Source organism: Lytechinus variegatus, chromosome 4, assembly GCF_018143015.1.
Source record: "Lytechinus variegatus isolate NC3 chromosome 4, Lvar_3.0, whole genome shotgun sequence".
Taxonomy (NCBI): Eukaryota; Metazoa; Echinodermata; class Echinoidea; order Temnopleuroida; family Toxopneustidae; genus Lytechinus; species Lytechinus variegatus.
This window is the reverse complement of record NC_054743.1, coordinates 24,921,998-24,940,192: the sequence shown is the minus strand read 5'-3', so window position 1 is coordinate 24,940,192 and position 18,195 is coordinate 24,921,998. Positions and strand designations below refer to the sequence as shown.

General features: G+C 35.8%; 1 protein-coding gene across 1 annotated transcript in view; it reads right to left on the bottom strand.

Moving 5' to 3' along the window:
* The window catches only part of LOC121413677 (2-oxoisovalerate dehydrogenase subunit beta, mitochondrial-like), a 58,734-nt gene that overhangs the window by 10,847 nt on the left and 29,692 nt on the right, over positions 1–18,195 (bottom strand). The window contains exon 10 of the mRNA XM_041606597.1: positions 12,121–12,285. Within this exon, the coding sequence (XP_041462531.1) occupies positions 12,145–12,285 (141 nt within the window). The 3' untranslated portion in view covers positions 12,121–12,144. The remainder of the gene's footprint in view (positions 1–12,120; positions 12,286–18,195) is intronic.

The following is an 18,195-nucleotide window of genomic DNA, read 5'->3' as shown; positions in this document are numbered from 1 at the left end:
CTAGAGGATATTTTGCCAGTGCAAAATCAATATACATGTACAGGACTACCTGCAGAGTAAAAGGTACTTGTCAAAGTTTGGCAGGGGTTCCTTAATGGTCAAAGGAACAGTGTGAAAGCAAATTATGAGAAATATCATTATATGAGGATAGAGTAATAGGTCTGTATCCTTTCTACATTCAGGAATGAGAGGATCGTATTCAGAACTCGGGGTTTAATTCAAAGAGCAATGCTCTACAGAGCAATGTTTTCCTGGCTTTTTTGCACGTAACACAAAGGTCAGTGATTAATCACGAAATGAAATGGCCTATCAATTTTTAAAAAGTATAAATTATGAGAACGGTGTCAAAGACCACGGTCCAAGTTAAACTGAATGTCAAAAAAAGGTCAAGAGAGTCTCATTGCAGGCTTATCACCTTGAGAATTTTACCACTCTTTCACACGCTAAAAAAAAAGTAATTTGAATGATTATTCCAGTAAAATATAGGGCTAATGAGGAATATTTAGCACGTGCGAAACCAAACACGAAAACAATTAGAATCATGAGCGCTAATCACAATCACAAAATCAAATTCAACTCCGGAGCTGATTATGGTATGCATTTTGCATGTGAAAGACTTGACCTCTGAACTTTTTTTTTTGGGGGGGGGCGGAGCCTACCCGACCTTTCAAGCACTTCCGTAGATAAAACAATTGTGATGCACTGATTGTAGTTTGTATTTGCGATGCAGTGCTTTGATTGACAAGTCACCAAGGACATGTAACCCCTTCGCTCAGGAATTCGAGTTCAAATCACAGTTATCAAGTGAGCTTATGAAAGGGTCGATGATTCTAAAGACAAATTGCAATCATTATTATAACGATGATTTAAGATTCACGTGTGAAAAGGCCCTAGATCTGCTTTAGACAGGTGTGAATGCACAAGATTTAAAGAGCAGAACAATTTCTTCTAATCGAGAGGTATTCTTCATAAGTGGGCGAGTGTGAATTTGCCTGCCAAGAGAAAAACTGTAATGGCCATTCCACACTGGTCCCTCTTGGAACATCTGGAAATTGCGAGAGAGCGAAGATGGCAGTCTGGACTGAGTGACACCTTCTTGACCTAGCGTCTATGCTTCTGATAACTGTAAGTTTGTTGCAAGAAAAAAGGTTGATTTCCTTTAGAATTTTCCCAATATTTTGGTGCTTTGTGGTATCCCCCCACAAATGGGGAAGAAAGGTTTTTGTACCATACAAACTCTATGGCCCGTATTCTCAAATGGTGGCGCGCGCGCCACTTGTGGCGCACCGAGCCTTGCCGGAGTGGCGCTTGGGAGCCGTATAAAAAAAAAAAATAAGGAAAAATTGGGGAGAAAAGATGTATCTACCAGTAACATGGAAATAAGGATTTGGTGATCATTTTAGTACAAAGAGAAAACAAAAACTCTTTATCTGACACTTTCTTTGTCATTAATGGAGGATCGATGGTGTTCTCCTTTTTATTTATTCTATGCTGTACAAGGTTTTTATGCCACACAAGTGATTTGAAAACCCCGTTTGTAGGATTTCTATTTCAACGGCGAGAAATTTTGCATTTCCAGAGTATACGTTTTGGTTAAGAGTTTAACATCAAATAATATGATATTAAAGAACATCCTGATCATAAAATATTACGAATTTGGGACATAACAAGCAGAAACTTTGTTTCTGGAGCCGATTAAAATCCGAAGTTGTAAAAGTGAAATACATGTAGGTCTATGCTCAGATGTATTGCTTGTCGTGATTGCCTGCATGCACTCTTGCTTAAAGGTCAAGTCCACCCCAGAAAATTGTTGATTTAAATCGATATAGAAAGAACAAACAAACATAACGCTGCAAATTTCATGGAAATCGGATATAAATTAGTAAAGTTATAACATTTTAAAGTTTCGCTTATTTTTCACAAAACAGTGATATGCACAACTCGGCGATATGCAAATGAGAGAGTTGATGATGTCCATCACTCACTATTTCTTTGTTTTTAATTGTTTGAATAATACAATATTTCAATTTTTACAAATATGACAATATAGACCAACTTAACTTAACATTAAACTGTTAAAATAATGGTAATTCCACATGTTCAGGGAGAAATAAAACTTTGTTTCACTTGACAAGGAGGAGAAAATTAGAATATTTCATATTTCATATAATAAAACACAAACGAAATAGTGAGTGGGTGACGTCATCAGTCTGTCAATTTGCATACCGACAAGGATGTGCTTTGTGAAATCAAGCGAAACTTTAAAGTGCCATAACTTTCTTATTTTACATCCGATTTTAATGAAATTTTCAGTGCTTTGCTTGTTGGAGTTTTCTGGATCAATTTTTTTTGGGGTGGACTTGAGTTGTAGAGAGAGAGGGGCTGTTTGGGACGTTAGTGCAGTGCAACGCCTAATTTTCAGCCCTTGCAAAATCGGGGAACGTATAACTTCAGCCACTGGCGTAGAGATGGGGGTGGGGATTAATGCCCCCCCCCCAAGTGTTTCACGGCCAAGAAAAAAAAGGAGAAAAGAAAAGGGAAAGAGTGGAACATTGTGTTATTTTCTTAAAATTATGTCAAAATATTGATTTTTGTATTGAAAAGTTAAATATTTTTGCTTCAGCTGCCATATTTAGCCTCCTCATTTTTTTTTACTCATTACGCCACTTGCTTCAGCCAATAGATCTGGTGCAGAACAGTGAACTAGTGGTATCATTGGTATGTTTTAAAAAGTCACTGGTCATTTTTCTTTTAATATTAATATTGTGTAGTTTGTTAGAGCCCCTCTGGGCAATTTAAAAGGCCTCATATTCCAAAACTTCTGGAGACTCTGCCCCCTCGACCCCCACCAGGAGCCTCTGGACCCCTCCGCTGATATATTGCTGATTTGCGTAATGGATAGTGGAGCATTAGAGATTCTCAACAAGAAATGTGGCGCTTCAAAAAAAGTAATTGAGAATGGCTGCTCTATGGCCCGTATTCTGAAGTCAGGTTTAACTTAAACTCAGGTTTAAAGTTTTGATTTAAGTATGGATAGCCAATTGTTACATAAATTACTAAAGGTAGAGATCATATTTCAGCTCATTTGGCTCTCAAATTATTTATAATTGTCTAGGAAGTACAAATATTGTCTTCACCATCGATGAATCAGGAAAGAGCACAGTAAACATAATAAACATACAACTTAATAAAAATCTTGACACTTTTGGCTTCCCATAATTTTAGCAGAGTTAGACCAAGGTCTAAGTTAAACCTGACTTCAGAATACGGGCCTATGCGATTCTTTTAAAAGAATTTGTCCCGCCCATTCTTTTAGAGCAAATATGAACCAGCAACACAAAACACTGTCTGAAGCCTAAATCTCAACAGGATGAATTCTAACCAAGACAAACACTCAGATGTACAGCAGAGGATTGGCCATTGTATAAACTTGGAAATGAAATGCAGAATCAGCTATACTTCCATCACAAAATATTACATGTACACTTCTACAATGAATATAGAGACGGTCAAATCACTTAAAGCCCCTCCCCCAAATATCATTACAAAAATATTAATTAAATGAAAACACCATTGTGATTGATCAATAAAAATAAGGAAAATAAAAAACAAAGGTCAGTAATTCGCAGCTGTTGTGCTTGTTTGATTGATTTAAATTGTTTCTCTTGCCTTTGGCTGTAGTGCATAATCACATCATATTTAATATCCGCTAGTAATAACACCCCCCCCCCCCCTCTAAAATGTCTGGACTGTCTTGTGAAGTAAACAATCAGGCTTATGGCATTTATGCATTTTAAGACAACCCTGATTTTCTTCAAGAATGTCTAAATATGAATACATCTGAGGATTCAAATTCATTTTTTTATTATTCTCAAGGCAATTTGTCCATAAAAAAAGTCATCTGTGACATAAAAAGAAGACTCTTTTACAAGGACTGTAATTGGCCTACATTAAAAATGGCTACTTCTTAAAAAATATAACATAATAATAATAATAATAGCTGGATTTATATAGCGCTTTTTGCCTGATGATACAAAGCGCTTGCTATAACTAACCCGGCTTTAGCTCGAGCTATGATCACTGGTGCAAAGAGCATACAAGGAATTAATCCTGCCGGGTACCCATTCACCTCACCTGGGTCGAGTGCAGCACATTGTGGATAAATTTCTTGCTGAAGAAAAACACGCCATGGCAAAGATTCGAACCCATGACCCTCTGTTTGAAAGGCGAGTCAGATCCACTAGACCATGATTTGCCCACATTAATTAAACATACATTGGATCTCCTTTTGTAAAATTGAATCATTTATTAAAGAAATATATAACAAATAATTTTCTCTTTAAATGGAGCATTCAACAACATTTCTTGTAAAAAGTAAAATACATGTAAATATGAAATCCATACTTTCAATAAATTATTGTAATAAATCCATGCCCATTAAATAAATATTCACTTAACCTAAAAAAAGCTGTTATTCAATGAAATTGAAGGAAGAAATATGAACTATCAAAATAGGAAGTTTGTGTACGTGCATACTAGTCACTACTTATACAAATGAAGTACTTAAAATGATATCAACTTACTTAACAAGAGTGTTAAGTATTTCCTAGAGCAACAAATACTGAAAATTCTGTTAACCCAATAGAGACTGAGCCTGCATATATGCGGGCTGGAGTTTAAAGAAAATACATGTATGCATTATAGCAAGATCATAAAGATATAAAGTGACCTTGCAGACCATGAAAGCATGTTATGATATCAAAAGTATACTTTCTTCAAAAAAGGCAAATAACCCAATAAAACAATAACGAGAATTATTTTCCTCTCATAAAATACAGTGTTAATTACAAATAGTTGATAATTTAAGCTTCCACTAAATTTCCAAAAACTCTTCTATTCTACGTTCTGTTGCGTCTTCTTGAAACAAGGAAATAATGCTGTAATTCTAGAAATATACCGGAAGAGATTCCATCTTCATCTCTTAAAATATCGCAATAGAATGATACATTTATGCCACAAACAGGATGCTTAGAGCTAATATGTGGTGACAATTCCTAGTATTTGTGTACCCAATTATAAAATAATTTCCCTCTTTTTGAAGTGTTAAAGTAGTCTGTTTTGATACTGTTTTACATTGAATACATTTCACTTTGACAAATTTGGGTTCATTTTGTATAGTGAGACTGAGAGGCATCATACTTGAGGATTGTGAACCTAATGCACTATTTGGAAACAGAATCAATGCACCAACAAGAAAAAATACAAAAATCTTTGAAAATAATAAAAAATATATATTTCTATGCAGCGTTCTCGGCTTCTCGCCAGTGTATAATACGCATGGTTCAAACACCATGCGTGCGGAAATGGAAATTTCAGCGACATGCGTGGAAAAATTAAATGGAAATATTCAGAAAAAAATAATACACTCCATGAACTAATCTTAGTGATATCAACTTCATTTATCGGGTTGCGCTGAAGTCCCACCAACTTAAGACCACTTTACAGGCCTACTACGGCTAGGAAAGTGGCAAGGCGCCCAGCTAGCTCGCGGCTGCTATTGCGGGCATATGACGGCACGGTACGGTCGTTTTGTTCCGAAGTTGAATGCATTTCGTGATTTCCCTTTTCTCGAAAATATTTACAATTCATAAGCTGGAAAGGTGCGCTTCTCTTTCTTTGGACTGAACGGCAAGTATCTGTGCATTTATGTGCATTTGTGTGGGCTTAAAAATACGCCACAATGGGGCTTCCTTAGCGTCTCTATTTGATGAAAAGGCCGTCGCTTCCGCGCTCTGCGATGGAAGGGGTGAACCCCCCCTCCCGCACCCACCCCCCAGGAGTGGCAGCACAAGTCCCCGACATGGGTGAATTTTTTTCTGGCGAGAACGCTGTTTCTATGGTATTTGATTGAATTCAAATTATCGATAAAAAATCATATTTTCTATTTGCTAAATGCAGAGATATGGCAATGGATGAAGATTTTGAATTTTTCATTCCCTGACTCTTAATGCGGCCGGGAAAAAGAAAATCAGGCAAAATGTCACATGGGTGCAAGAGGTAATTGGCCAGTGGAATGTTCAAATACATATACATGTACGTAGCCCTCATATATGGAAGTTGCAATTGAGCACCTGTAAATTTGTTACTGGATTTACATGTAACACAACATGTAGTTTGGTGCAAATTGAAGTGGGTAAAATAACCCCCACTCATTTTTTTTCTGATGAAACACCCCCCCCCCCCAGATCAGTAGAGGATCTAGATAAGAAACTGATTGCATTCAAAAGTGACCTATCCATTTCCATGTACATCTAGGCAAGGATGTAGTCTGCTAGTACAGACTCATATTTGACACTTCAACCAGTAAACAGGCCCAGAGTGAAGACTAATACTCCAAAGTCTGTGTGTGTGTAAAAACAGTGTATAGTGAATCTAGTCTCACTACTTCAGACACTCCATTATGCAGTATGCGAATGGTGAGAATCAAGGGTCTGTGCCTGGAGACTAGCAAGGATGCCCCTGCCATTTCCAGCAAAGCCAACGTATGTGCTCACTGAATAATTCTTTAGTTTTTACAGTTGTCAGAATTTTGTTCGAAATCACTCAATGAATTGCTGCCCTTATTAACTGATCCTTGTTTAGGGTTTGAATATCAAAAAGTCTATGACTTTAAGTACATGTACATACATGTACTTGTACGAATTTTCATTTTTTTTATCTGTTGGAAATGTCAAAATTAATATTTTCTATATAAAAAATAGCATTCTACTGGCTACTTAAAGTGTCTTAATACGGAAAAATAAAAAAATCAATACTGTACATTTAATAATTGAATAATTAATTACTTTAGAATATCTTTTAGAACAACTTTAAAAAGTCTTTTAGTTTACATCCAGATGTGCGCCAGTGCATATTTTTGTGGTGATCAGCAGCCAAGATCTAAAAGGAGGGTCAAACTGACCTCCCCCATTGAAATCCTGGTCTAAAATAGGGTTAAAAGGGAAATTCACACTAACTTAAAGTTTGTTCTGATAAAAGCAGAATCACAAAAGAAACTTGAAAAGTTGAAAAGTTGAAGGTTGGTGAAAACCCATCAAAGAATGAACAGAGTGATGGTTTTTTATTGTGTGATTTTGTGACGTCACAAGCAAGCAGCTCTCCATTCCACAAAATGCCATTTCATTAGAAAAAGTGAAAGTGATTTTATTTTGCATTCAATTTATCAACAGATACATGATTTCATACCTAAGCTATATTAAAGGAACAAAATTGAAATGGAGGAAATTTATGGAATTTATATTGCATGAGATATGGGACAGCTGTTCACAAATTCAATTTTTTTTAAATGTCAAAACTCTCTTTATATGTTTTGAGGGATTTTCCGTCATCTTCACCAAAATATTCTGTTCTGCTATCATTAAAACCAACTTCCCTTTACAATATTGATTTAAAATGAGGTTGCATACTCAAATTAATTTCAGTTCATTTGACAACCAGGTGGATTGTGTCATAATCCCCCTTATAATACATGTAGGTCGGGTAATACTAGATTTGCGTTCTTCGGTCCTTGAAAATACCGTACTACTTTTGTGAGCCTATGCACTATGCACAAAACCTGCATATTATCACACATGCAAAAAAATAATTGATTATTAATATTGATTTAATTCTTCATATGATCAAATGTACATGTAGATTAAACGGGGTTATGAAATCACCTTGCAAGGATTCATATTATTGCACTGCATAGTTCAGAATAATGTGAAATTCTAAAGCCTGGTTTCAAGTTTTACTAAATCCCCTCAAAGATAACAATACATCAGTTACATGTAAGCGCTTTAGAGACGTCGTTCCAATGTAAGCGCTATATTAATGCAGGATATTATTATTAAAGATGTATGTCACTATTTCAATTAATAAATAAGATCATGTTGATCTTGTGACAGATACAATGCAGAATGAAAATTTGCTTTGAGTTTTATTTTACATTTAAAAATAAAATAAAATGTCTGCATATTTTATTTATTTCCTCTCTTATATAAAACCTCATCCCATGCATTAGATGGGCTGAAAATTCCAAGATATAACCTTTGTAGTTTTCTGATATCAAATCGATGAATTGGTATTCATAAGAGCTCAAAAGTCCCTTGTTTTAATGAACAATAAAACCATCATCAAGAGAGTGTTTGGAGAAATTCCAAATTAAATTCTGAATGAGATGAGACTAAATGGGCATTAAAGGATACACACAAAGAAAATTCACGAAAGTGATGATTATAGACAAATTATATATGAATGGAAAGGTCTTGTCTTTTTATACACAAATATGTCACTAAAAAGTCTTACAGATGTTGTGGAAATGCAAGAAATGAAATTAATAGAGACCCTTCTCAGCCCCCCAGCCGCCCCCAGGCAGACATTCACGCGATCGAAAACAGTCGAGAATAATGACGTCACATGATCGACTACACACTATCTCTCTGTGCATAATACACTGATACACCTTCCTGGTCTCTATTTTTCTTCGAATTTACCGTTTTCTTCATGTGTTGTGATATCCGATTTCGACATCTTCAGACTATAAGAGAACCAGAACTGTGTTACTTTGTCCATTTTTATTAAATTATGAACTGGAAAGACCGATTTTGTCCACTCGACAGTCTTCGTTGTGTTGCTCTGATTCCAAGCTGTACGGTCCCATTCACTTGCTGCCGATGCAGGTTACGCTGTTTGATCCAGTCAAAAGTCAAGGTAAGCATGTTTGGAAACTGTAGTCTGTACTTGTTCTGACGATGCATTCAGGTCAGATGACAGATACAGATCTGATATAATTTTAGAATCATGCATTTTGGCATGACTACTATTAAAATTAAAAAGTCTTTATTTTAGAAATAATGTTTTTGCACAATTCCAGCAGATTTTTCTTCACAAAGACTTCAGTCAGATTTCTAAATAAACTGGTCAGGACTCAGGCGATTAAATTATTTAGGAGCACTGGCATGGACCATGGCTGAAAATATGCTGTTTCAGAGGAATGTTTGGCATTATCGTAGTTTTTGTCCCCAGTCCATTCACTGCCGTTTATTTCGTCAACGGCGGTGATCCACTCCCATTGACTTTGTACACAACGAGCGCACAAACACCAAATTTCACGATAAGGCCGAATGTTTTCACGATAAGGCCAAATGTTTAAGTTTTTATTATACACAGGTCTAGTACCCAATGCGTTTATGCTCAGGAGGGCCCTGTATCGTATACATCCAGATACACAGAATTATATCACCATAATGCCGATGTCATGAAGCAAGACAAATTTTCAGCAGTGGTTACCCTGATCATGCTGATTCCTGGCCAAAACTAGAGTCTGGTGTTTCTTTCTGATTAGAGTGCTTCTACATATGAATGCGTAGTGCCTTCAACATAAAACAATGAAGATAAATGCACTCTTTGTAATGACACAGAGTACCGTACCTCAAGTGATTCACTACCGCTAAGTGGTAAGTAGAGTGGGGCCAACACAAACATCACTTGAGCGTTGAGGTAGAGCACCAGTGTTCTGAGTGGAATTTTTCAGGTGTCTAAACCTACTATTATTTGTTGTTGACCGGGAATTACATGCCACCGCACGTCGTCAATCATCAAGATAATGAAATTCATACTTTGATTTGATTATTTAAATTATTTCTTTATTTTTTCTCTCTTCTACACACAGATCTGCACACTTGCTGACTCTGGTGACTTCTGGTCTCTGCTCGCTACTTCAATCTGGGAGATTCCATCATGTCTTCTTACTGATTTGGATATAGCCATTTTTTTTTTCACTCTTTCCAGGAGCTACGATGCAAGTTTTGGACTGATAATGATGCAACAGAAAATTTATCTTTATCGATCTTGGAAACGATTTTGAGCACAGTTTTGGAGAGAACTAAAAAAATTGACTTGGACAGGAATACAGCTTGTCGAAAATAAGAACACACAACTTAAAACGAAAAAAACAATTTTAATGTTATTAGGGCATTTTGCAAAGAAATTTTCTAATCAATCACACGTCCCAAATCAAGGGTAAGTCCTTTGATTAAAGACAAACATGTACATGTAGTTGAACTGCTATTGCAACTCAACCTTATTACGCTTGAATTTGAATTTAAGACTTACGCTTGATTTGCAATGGAACATAAGTTTCTTGCAGTGCCCCATATTTGTGTTTTGTTATCAGATATCTAACGTGCTGATTTTTCTCGAAAGGTATAATATATTTGTCCTTTTAAACGGTATTTGAATATGGGTACGCCTTTTATTTGTTTTCCACAATATTTATTGCATGTACATGTATGAACAGAAGTGAAATATTTATTGTGAAGCACTGAATGTTGTGTGCTGTTGTGTGATGGTTCATCATTTTTTTTTGTTCTAAGACTGTAAGCCTGGTGGGTGTGAGGAAGTGGCCTGGATGAAAGAAAAGTGAACATGTGCCCAATTACAGATTTGCATATTTTAAGACAATTTTGTTTCTGGATAAATATTGCTATGCATTCCCTACATTAAGAGTAAAGGAGAAGTCCACACAATCAAAAATTCATTTGAATTTAAAGAAAAATAAGATATTGCAGGAAATTTCATAAAAACTTTGATTCAAATTAATATAATTACTACTCTAACATTGAGAAATTTTGCCTAATTTATAAAACGATGATATGCTCATCTGTGTCGATGTGCAAATTACACTAACCGTTATGTCACACGCACTAAGTTCTTTTGTATTTTGTTGTTTGATATATTTACATGACATGTAGATTTGATATTTAATTTTCTATTTATTTTCTGAAAAATTTTCAGAGGGATTTTAATTCCTCCAAATAACATTTAGAGTTACAGTTCCGTAAATGTAACCTATTGTGTTCGGATGAAGAAATTCCTATACTCAAATCTGCAAAGAATTAAAAAACAAAATGCCACAAAAAAATTAGAAACGAATGTGATGTGACAACACTAATTTGCATATCATTGTTTTGTGACTGTTTTGAGTAAAAACAGCAAGGGAAATTACTCTATTCAAATAATTTTTAGTTGATGTGGACTTGACTTTTAACTCATCCTGTACCCCTCCCATCCCAAATAAGAGTAGAATCTAATCAAGAACTTGAAAATCAAAAGCAGCAATTAAATAAGATTTGATAAATACAGGTCTGAATGGGATTTCACAAGAAAAAAAAGCTGGGTAGGGACGAGAAGGAATAAAAAAAAAATAACCAATTTAATCCGAGTTTTGAACCAGGGTCCTCGCACACGACAAAACGATGGCCAACACGTTTGGCCACAGATCACTCCCTACAATGTGGTGTGCTTTTAAGATATATCAAACAAAGTCCGCTCGCCGCTGTGGGCTAATCATGTTTCGGCAATTCAACTGCAATTTCAATCATTTCGCGATGGATATTGCCATGTTATTTTGTGGTTCCTGACTTTGTTACGTAATGAAATTTCATAATTTTTTTTCAGTCGTGACGAAGAATGTCTATGCTTTATATTGATTATAATATCAATTTGTCGCAAGTGTGATTTCTAAGTGAAAATATGCTTTGTTTATTCAAATATATTTCTTGGAAAAAAATCATTTTTTCTAAGCTAAATATCGGTTACCAAAATACGTTAAATGTGCGCTTTATTTCACTGTTCAGTAAATTCAAACTTTTATCTATATAACAAGACCAATCTTGTGAGGAATAAACAATTCTAAGAGCAAAAAAACGCTGATTGGAAAGATCGTCTTCAATGGGCTGCTGTCAGCTCAGCTGCTCACGCTCATTGTGTGACGTCACTCAGCTGGAGCTCGCAAGAGGACCGATGGAAGGCAGAAATATGGCATGAAAATAAATCATTTTTGAGAGCTGATTTCTGCAAACTCTAATGACTATTTTGAAAAGTGAAGTTATATATCTGATTAGTAATACTTCCCCTTTACAATGATGACCACAAAAAGGCATTATAAAATACTTTGGATTCTTCGAGTGTCTCCTTTAATACTGTGTTTTACCAAGCTTCCTACATGTACCTCGCTGGATACTTTAGCATCCAGAGCATATAATATTCCATATATTTTTAGGAGGCAGTAAGACTCACCATAAATATTGCAATGTTTGTTTTTCAGTAGTTTAGCATCTTCTTGATAGAATCTAGACATCTCCATTTATCCGGGAGGTAGAAAGGTTCAAAGACGTGCGGGAACGGTGAGTCCCAGCCGCACACCCTCTGGATAGGAGCTTCAAGGTGTAGGAAACACTCCTCCTGGAAGAACAAGATAAAAGAAAACTGTGAGACCAGGTGGCAAAAAAACTTGAAGGGATTGCATTCTACATGTACATGTACTGGGAGGGAGAATGTGAGTGGGTTGGGTCTCGGTCGCAGACCCTCTGGATAGGAGCTTCGAGGTGTAGGAAACACTTTTCCTGGATGAACAAGATAAAAGAAAATCATGAGTTCAGGATGAAACAAAACTTGAAGAGAATGAACTCTACATGTACAAGTACTGGGAGGGAGAATGGTAGTGGGGCGAGTCTCAGTCACAGACCCCCTGGATAGGAGCTTCGAGTTGTAGGAAACACTCCTCCTGGATGAACAAGATAAAAGAAAACTGTGAGTCCTGGTGGCAACAAAACTTGAAGAGAATGAACTCTACATGTACAAGTACTGGGAGGGAGAATGGTAGTGGGGTGAGACTCAGTCCCAGACCCCCTGGATAGGAGCTTCGAGGTGTAGGAAGCACTCCTGGAAGAACAAGATCAAAGAAACCCCTGAGTCCAGGTGGCAACAAACCTTGAAGGGAATGAACTCTACACGAACATGGATATCAGGGGAAATATAATGCACAAAAGAGCCCTGGAAACTCAAAATGGAGCCCTAGAGAACCTCCATCCATTGCAAGGTTAAAGATTATCCAATGATGCAGATTTAGGCAGTAAGTTGTCAAAAGTAGCCCCTGGAAGTAAAAAAAAAGATGTTCTTTTGCCTGATTATAAATCTTGGAGGAACAATGTGATTGAGGGTGAGTACCAGCAGCTTCTAGTGTTAGGAAAATGAGATAAAGAAAATGGTGAGTTTCACAAAATAAAAAGGACTTGTTGGATGCATCATCTGACAAAGTCTATTTCATCCAACAGATACTATAGTAGAAATCAGATACCTCTGCTTCTCAGCCAATCAAAATCAAGGAAAGTTGTCAGAATTTGATGAAACAGTCACCTGGTAATGACAAGAACTTGAAGGAAATGTACACATCTGGGAAGACAAGAATGTGAAAAAGAATGGCAAGTCCCAGCCAATCATCACTTGGATTTGAGCGTCTTTCTACAATAGAAAGACCTACAAGAAAATAAAGTGAACATGACTTGGTGAGTTACATGAAGGGTCATGACAATAAAAGTGTATATTAGGGATATGAACCCTAATTGTATTTCTTTGGAAGAGAGAAGAGTTTGAGGGTGTAGAAGGGAAAATAGGCATGTGTGCAGGGAATATTGTTCTAGCCTGAATGAAAGTAGTACAGAAAGCAGCAAGCATGTTTCAAGGCTACTGTTGTTAACTTGTTGCAACTTCAAGCAGTTTATCCCCACTAAATTGTAAGTGGGTATATAACAAAGCTTTCACTAGCTAAAGCTTCACTGGTTAACAAAAGTGCAAATAGTGATTAATAGCAGTTTTCCCCTGGATATTGATAGCCTTACTAGATGCAATAAAATGTCTATTCTATACAGGCATGTAGTCAGGCAATTTATAATTCTTTCTATTGCTAATTATGCTGTTACAGTAGAAACCCTGTGGATGTAGCCTAGTCTTCATTTCAAATTCTCATCATAATCATAATTTTTCACTCTTTCTTTTAAAAAATATGTTTTTATTCTAACATTGATATTGTACACTTTATTATACTTAAAAATGTAGCTGCTAGAGAGAAGTTTTCTCAATTACGTGTAGTTTTATTTAAGTGCCACATTTTATATTGGAAAAATTTATCTACACTACCCCACTATCAACATGCGTAACAAATGGAACTAGCGAATCATCATAGCATGGGGTCTATAGGCCTGCTCCTGGCAGAGCCTCCCTCCATCTATCCAATGCAAATGTAGTTTATTACTGTTATTACAGTATTCAGAGGTGACACCTGCCATGAAATGGTGCCCAGGCCAGTGGTATTCTTTAAAGGTCAAGTCCACCTCAGAAAAATGTTGATTTGAACCAATAGAGAAAAATCAGACAGGCACAATGCTGAAAATTTCATCAAAATCGGATGTAAAATAAGAAAGTTATGAAATTTCAAAGTTTCGCTTATTTTTCATAAAATAGTTATATGCACAATTTAGTCACAAGCAAATGAGAGAAGTGATGTCCCTCACTCACTTTTTCTTTTGTTTTTTATTGTTTGAATTATACAATATTTCAATATTTACAGATTTGATAATAAAGAACAACTTGACTGATTTATGAAATGTTAAACAATGGTCATCCCACATGTTCAGGGCCAAATAAAACTTTGTTTCACATGACAATGAGGAGAAAATTAGAATACTTCATATTTCATATGATAAAAAGAAAGAGTGAGTGAGTGATGTCATCAGTTCCCTCATTTGCATACTGACCAGAATGTGAATATAACTATTTTGTGAAATTAAGCGAAACTTTCAAATGTCATAACTTTCTTATTCATCATTCATTACTTTCTCAAGGATTCCTTGGAGGTTGTTGCTACTGGATTTTAATGATTACATGGTAACCACAAGTACAGTGTGTAACATGGTGACACGACATTTGCTCTGGCGACAATTGCTCTGGGCTTTATTTCATCTCAGATACAGGGTTAGAGTTGCAATAGGTTTTTATGTTAGGTTTAGGATAGGGTATACAAGTAGTATTATCTCCAGGGTAATTTGAAGTTGGTTATTCCATTAGTGTGTGGAATTTGCAGCTGAGCAATTGTCGCCAGAGCAAATGTCATGGAAGTATAACATTACCAAATTATACATGTATGCTAAAGTCGGCAAATATGCATTATCAAACATCATTATACAATACAAACATCATCTTCATCAAGTTATGAAACCAAGCTGCCACACTAACACCAAATTTGATGATAATGAGCATGGAAGCTCATTAAATTTGATAACAAGGTGTGCTCGTGACACTGATATGCTATTATACTGTACAACAGCCGCATCTGTACACAAAGAACAAAAAAAGTATATATAAACTTCACCCAATGTCAACCTGCTTAGCCCTCCTATGTAACATTAGCGGTATGCAAGATAGGGTATACAAATATATTTAGTATGTTTCCCTGACAAACAGATGCAATGTTGGGTAGGTGACCCCCAAAATATGATAACATTGTGTTCAATTCCAGATTAAACGGGTATGACGCAGTTCAACCAAGTGATCGATAGGGTATTTCATGTACCGTATCAATTTTATCATGCATTTGTTTTGGATTATAAGTACAGAGTAAATGGAGGTGAACTTTGTATGGAGTTGCTAGTAAGACAAATACAGAGAAAATGAGAAGGAAAAGTGGAAAAGAAAGGTCCGAGGCAAGTAAAGATGAGACCCAAATATGAAGTACAATGAGTGGAGACTGCAAATAAATCTTCAAACAAAAAATGCAATATCATAAAAAATAATTTCTTTCTATAGAAAAAGAATTTACCGTAATTCATAATTCTAATTGTGAGAACCTATTCAGTAGTCCACCACAGAACATACATGGAGTAGACTTTCCTAGAACCAGCCCTGATGTGAAAAAAAAACTCCAGTAATTTTATTGATTTGACCTACATGTAATATGCAGTCCTCACTCTTCATAAAATTGTACAAAGATGAAAAAAAAGATCAAGCAAGCATTCAAATATGGCTCTAATTCCATTCAGGTACAGGGTTGCTTAAGTGATGCACAGGTGTTGTGGCCTAGTGGATATGTTATTGGACTTTAAAGGGGAATGAAACCTTTGGAACAAATAGGCTTGTGAAGAAACAGAAAAATCAAAGAATAAGAATAAAGAAAGTTTGAGAAAAATCGGACTATAAATGAGAAAGTTATGAGCATTTAAATATTGCAATCACTAATGCTATGGAGATCCTCCCATTGGCAATGCGACAAGAATGTGTGATGTCACTGATGAACAACTTTCCCTTTGGTGGACTATAAAATACCCTTAAAATGTCTCTTTTTGCTTTTTCTTATGATGATACAAACTCTTTATCCATGATGTATTGTTAAAAAATATGTATTATATGTACATGCCCTCATGTAGAAAGAACACATGATCTATGGATAGACGTGATAAAAGAGGCAATTCAAGTGAAATATATACTAAAGTAATGGGGAGAGTTGTTCATCAGTGACATCACACATCCTTGTCGCATTGCCAATGGGAGGATCTCCATAGCATTAGTGATTGCAATATTTAAATGCTCATAACTTTCTCATTTATTGTCCGATATTTCTCAAACTTTTGTTGATCTGTTTCTTTGATTTTTCCGTTTTCACACAAGCTATATTGTTCCAATGGTTTCATTCTCCTTTAAGATATAATGCTCGAGTTCAAATAACTTTGCTATTTGTTGTCCGATTTTGACGAAATTTTCGGCATTTTGCTCAGTGAATTCTACTCTATTTATTAAGCTATAAGTATTTTCAGCCTGGACCACCCCTTAAAAAATTTCAAAATTCTGTGTAGAAGTCTTGAATGCCCCACCTAGTGCTATCATAAAGCAAACAGAATTGAAATTGGACTTGAAATGGCGAAGTAGTAGCATTTTGAAATTGTGGACGGACGACAGACGACGGACGCCACGCCACGGCATAAGCTCATCTTGCCCTTCGGGCCAGATGAGCTAAAAATGCACGAATTTCATTTTTTCAATGGTTCCTGGCGATTTATTTTTGTTTTCTTTTCATGATTGGGTGTGAAATGATTTGTATATTGATATACAAAAGGTACAGAAAAAACATTTTCAATTTTCAGAGAAAGTGGCATTTCACTGATTTTTTTTACTATTTGCTATGTACATGTAGGAATGCTGCTCGCATATGACATCACAAATCAAATAATTTAGGCCTATATTCTAGTAACTTTTTAATTCTTGGATGGATTTTTCTCAACCTTCGGCAACATTTTTTATTACTTTCTCTGCTACTTTTCAAATTAACTTTTGTCAGTGTGATCTTCCCCTTTAATTCCTGGCAAAAAAAAACAATTGGGATTTAAATTCATCAAGAAAACAATTTCTAAAATGTCAGAAGCCCTTCCGCTTCTACATGTATGTTTGCAAACTTCTGAAAAGTGCAATACACTTTGTCATTCTACTGCTTATTTCGCTTCAACTTACAAGGAAACATTCAAGTACTGGAATACGTGACAAGGGAACTGACCACTCTACTAAAGATAATTGTCAGAGCTAGATAAGCATTGGATGGTAGCCATTAATTCGTCTGAGGGCACATAACTTCTTTTTTTGCACAATGCATAATACAGAGTCTGAAGCAGAAGACTAAATTCACTCATACTGTTGCTTTGATCTTATTAGACCCAGACAGAGGGTTTGGAATCTAGTCTCCATCTTAGACCTTTTTTTCAGAGTCAAACTTGGGTCTGTGCTTACAGACTAGTCATCGATGCCTTGTTAACATCCTTGTGTCTCTCAGAAGTTCATTTCATCCAAGTGTTTGCAGGGGGAAACATTGCACAACATCAAGTGTGATCATGAGTGTTGATGCTGAAAGGGGGAAAAAACAGTTTCCTTCTTTTTAAAGAGCACTTTAAATACTGTAGGATGCATGAAAAGGAAATATACACTTCTTTAGCTAAATATTGTTCATTTTGATCTGCCAAACAGCTCAAAACAAAAACCTACTATTTTCTGGAATAATACATGTGTAGATTTCTGACAGTTTGAAGAACAGTAATTTCTGAAAATGACCTCAATGTTACGATACAGGGGTGGATATCCAATTTTTTTAAAAAATAGGAATAACTTGGATAAGATGACAAAGAAAACCAAAGCATGTAATTCTTTGAGACTTCAAAATTAAATTTCATGTACATGGACGATTCAAGAGCATCAATATCACTATTATTGATATTGAATTTATGTATGCTTTTTGGCTCTTTTTCTTGATGCGGGTCAATGAACTTTTGCCCTTCC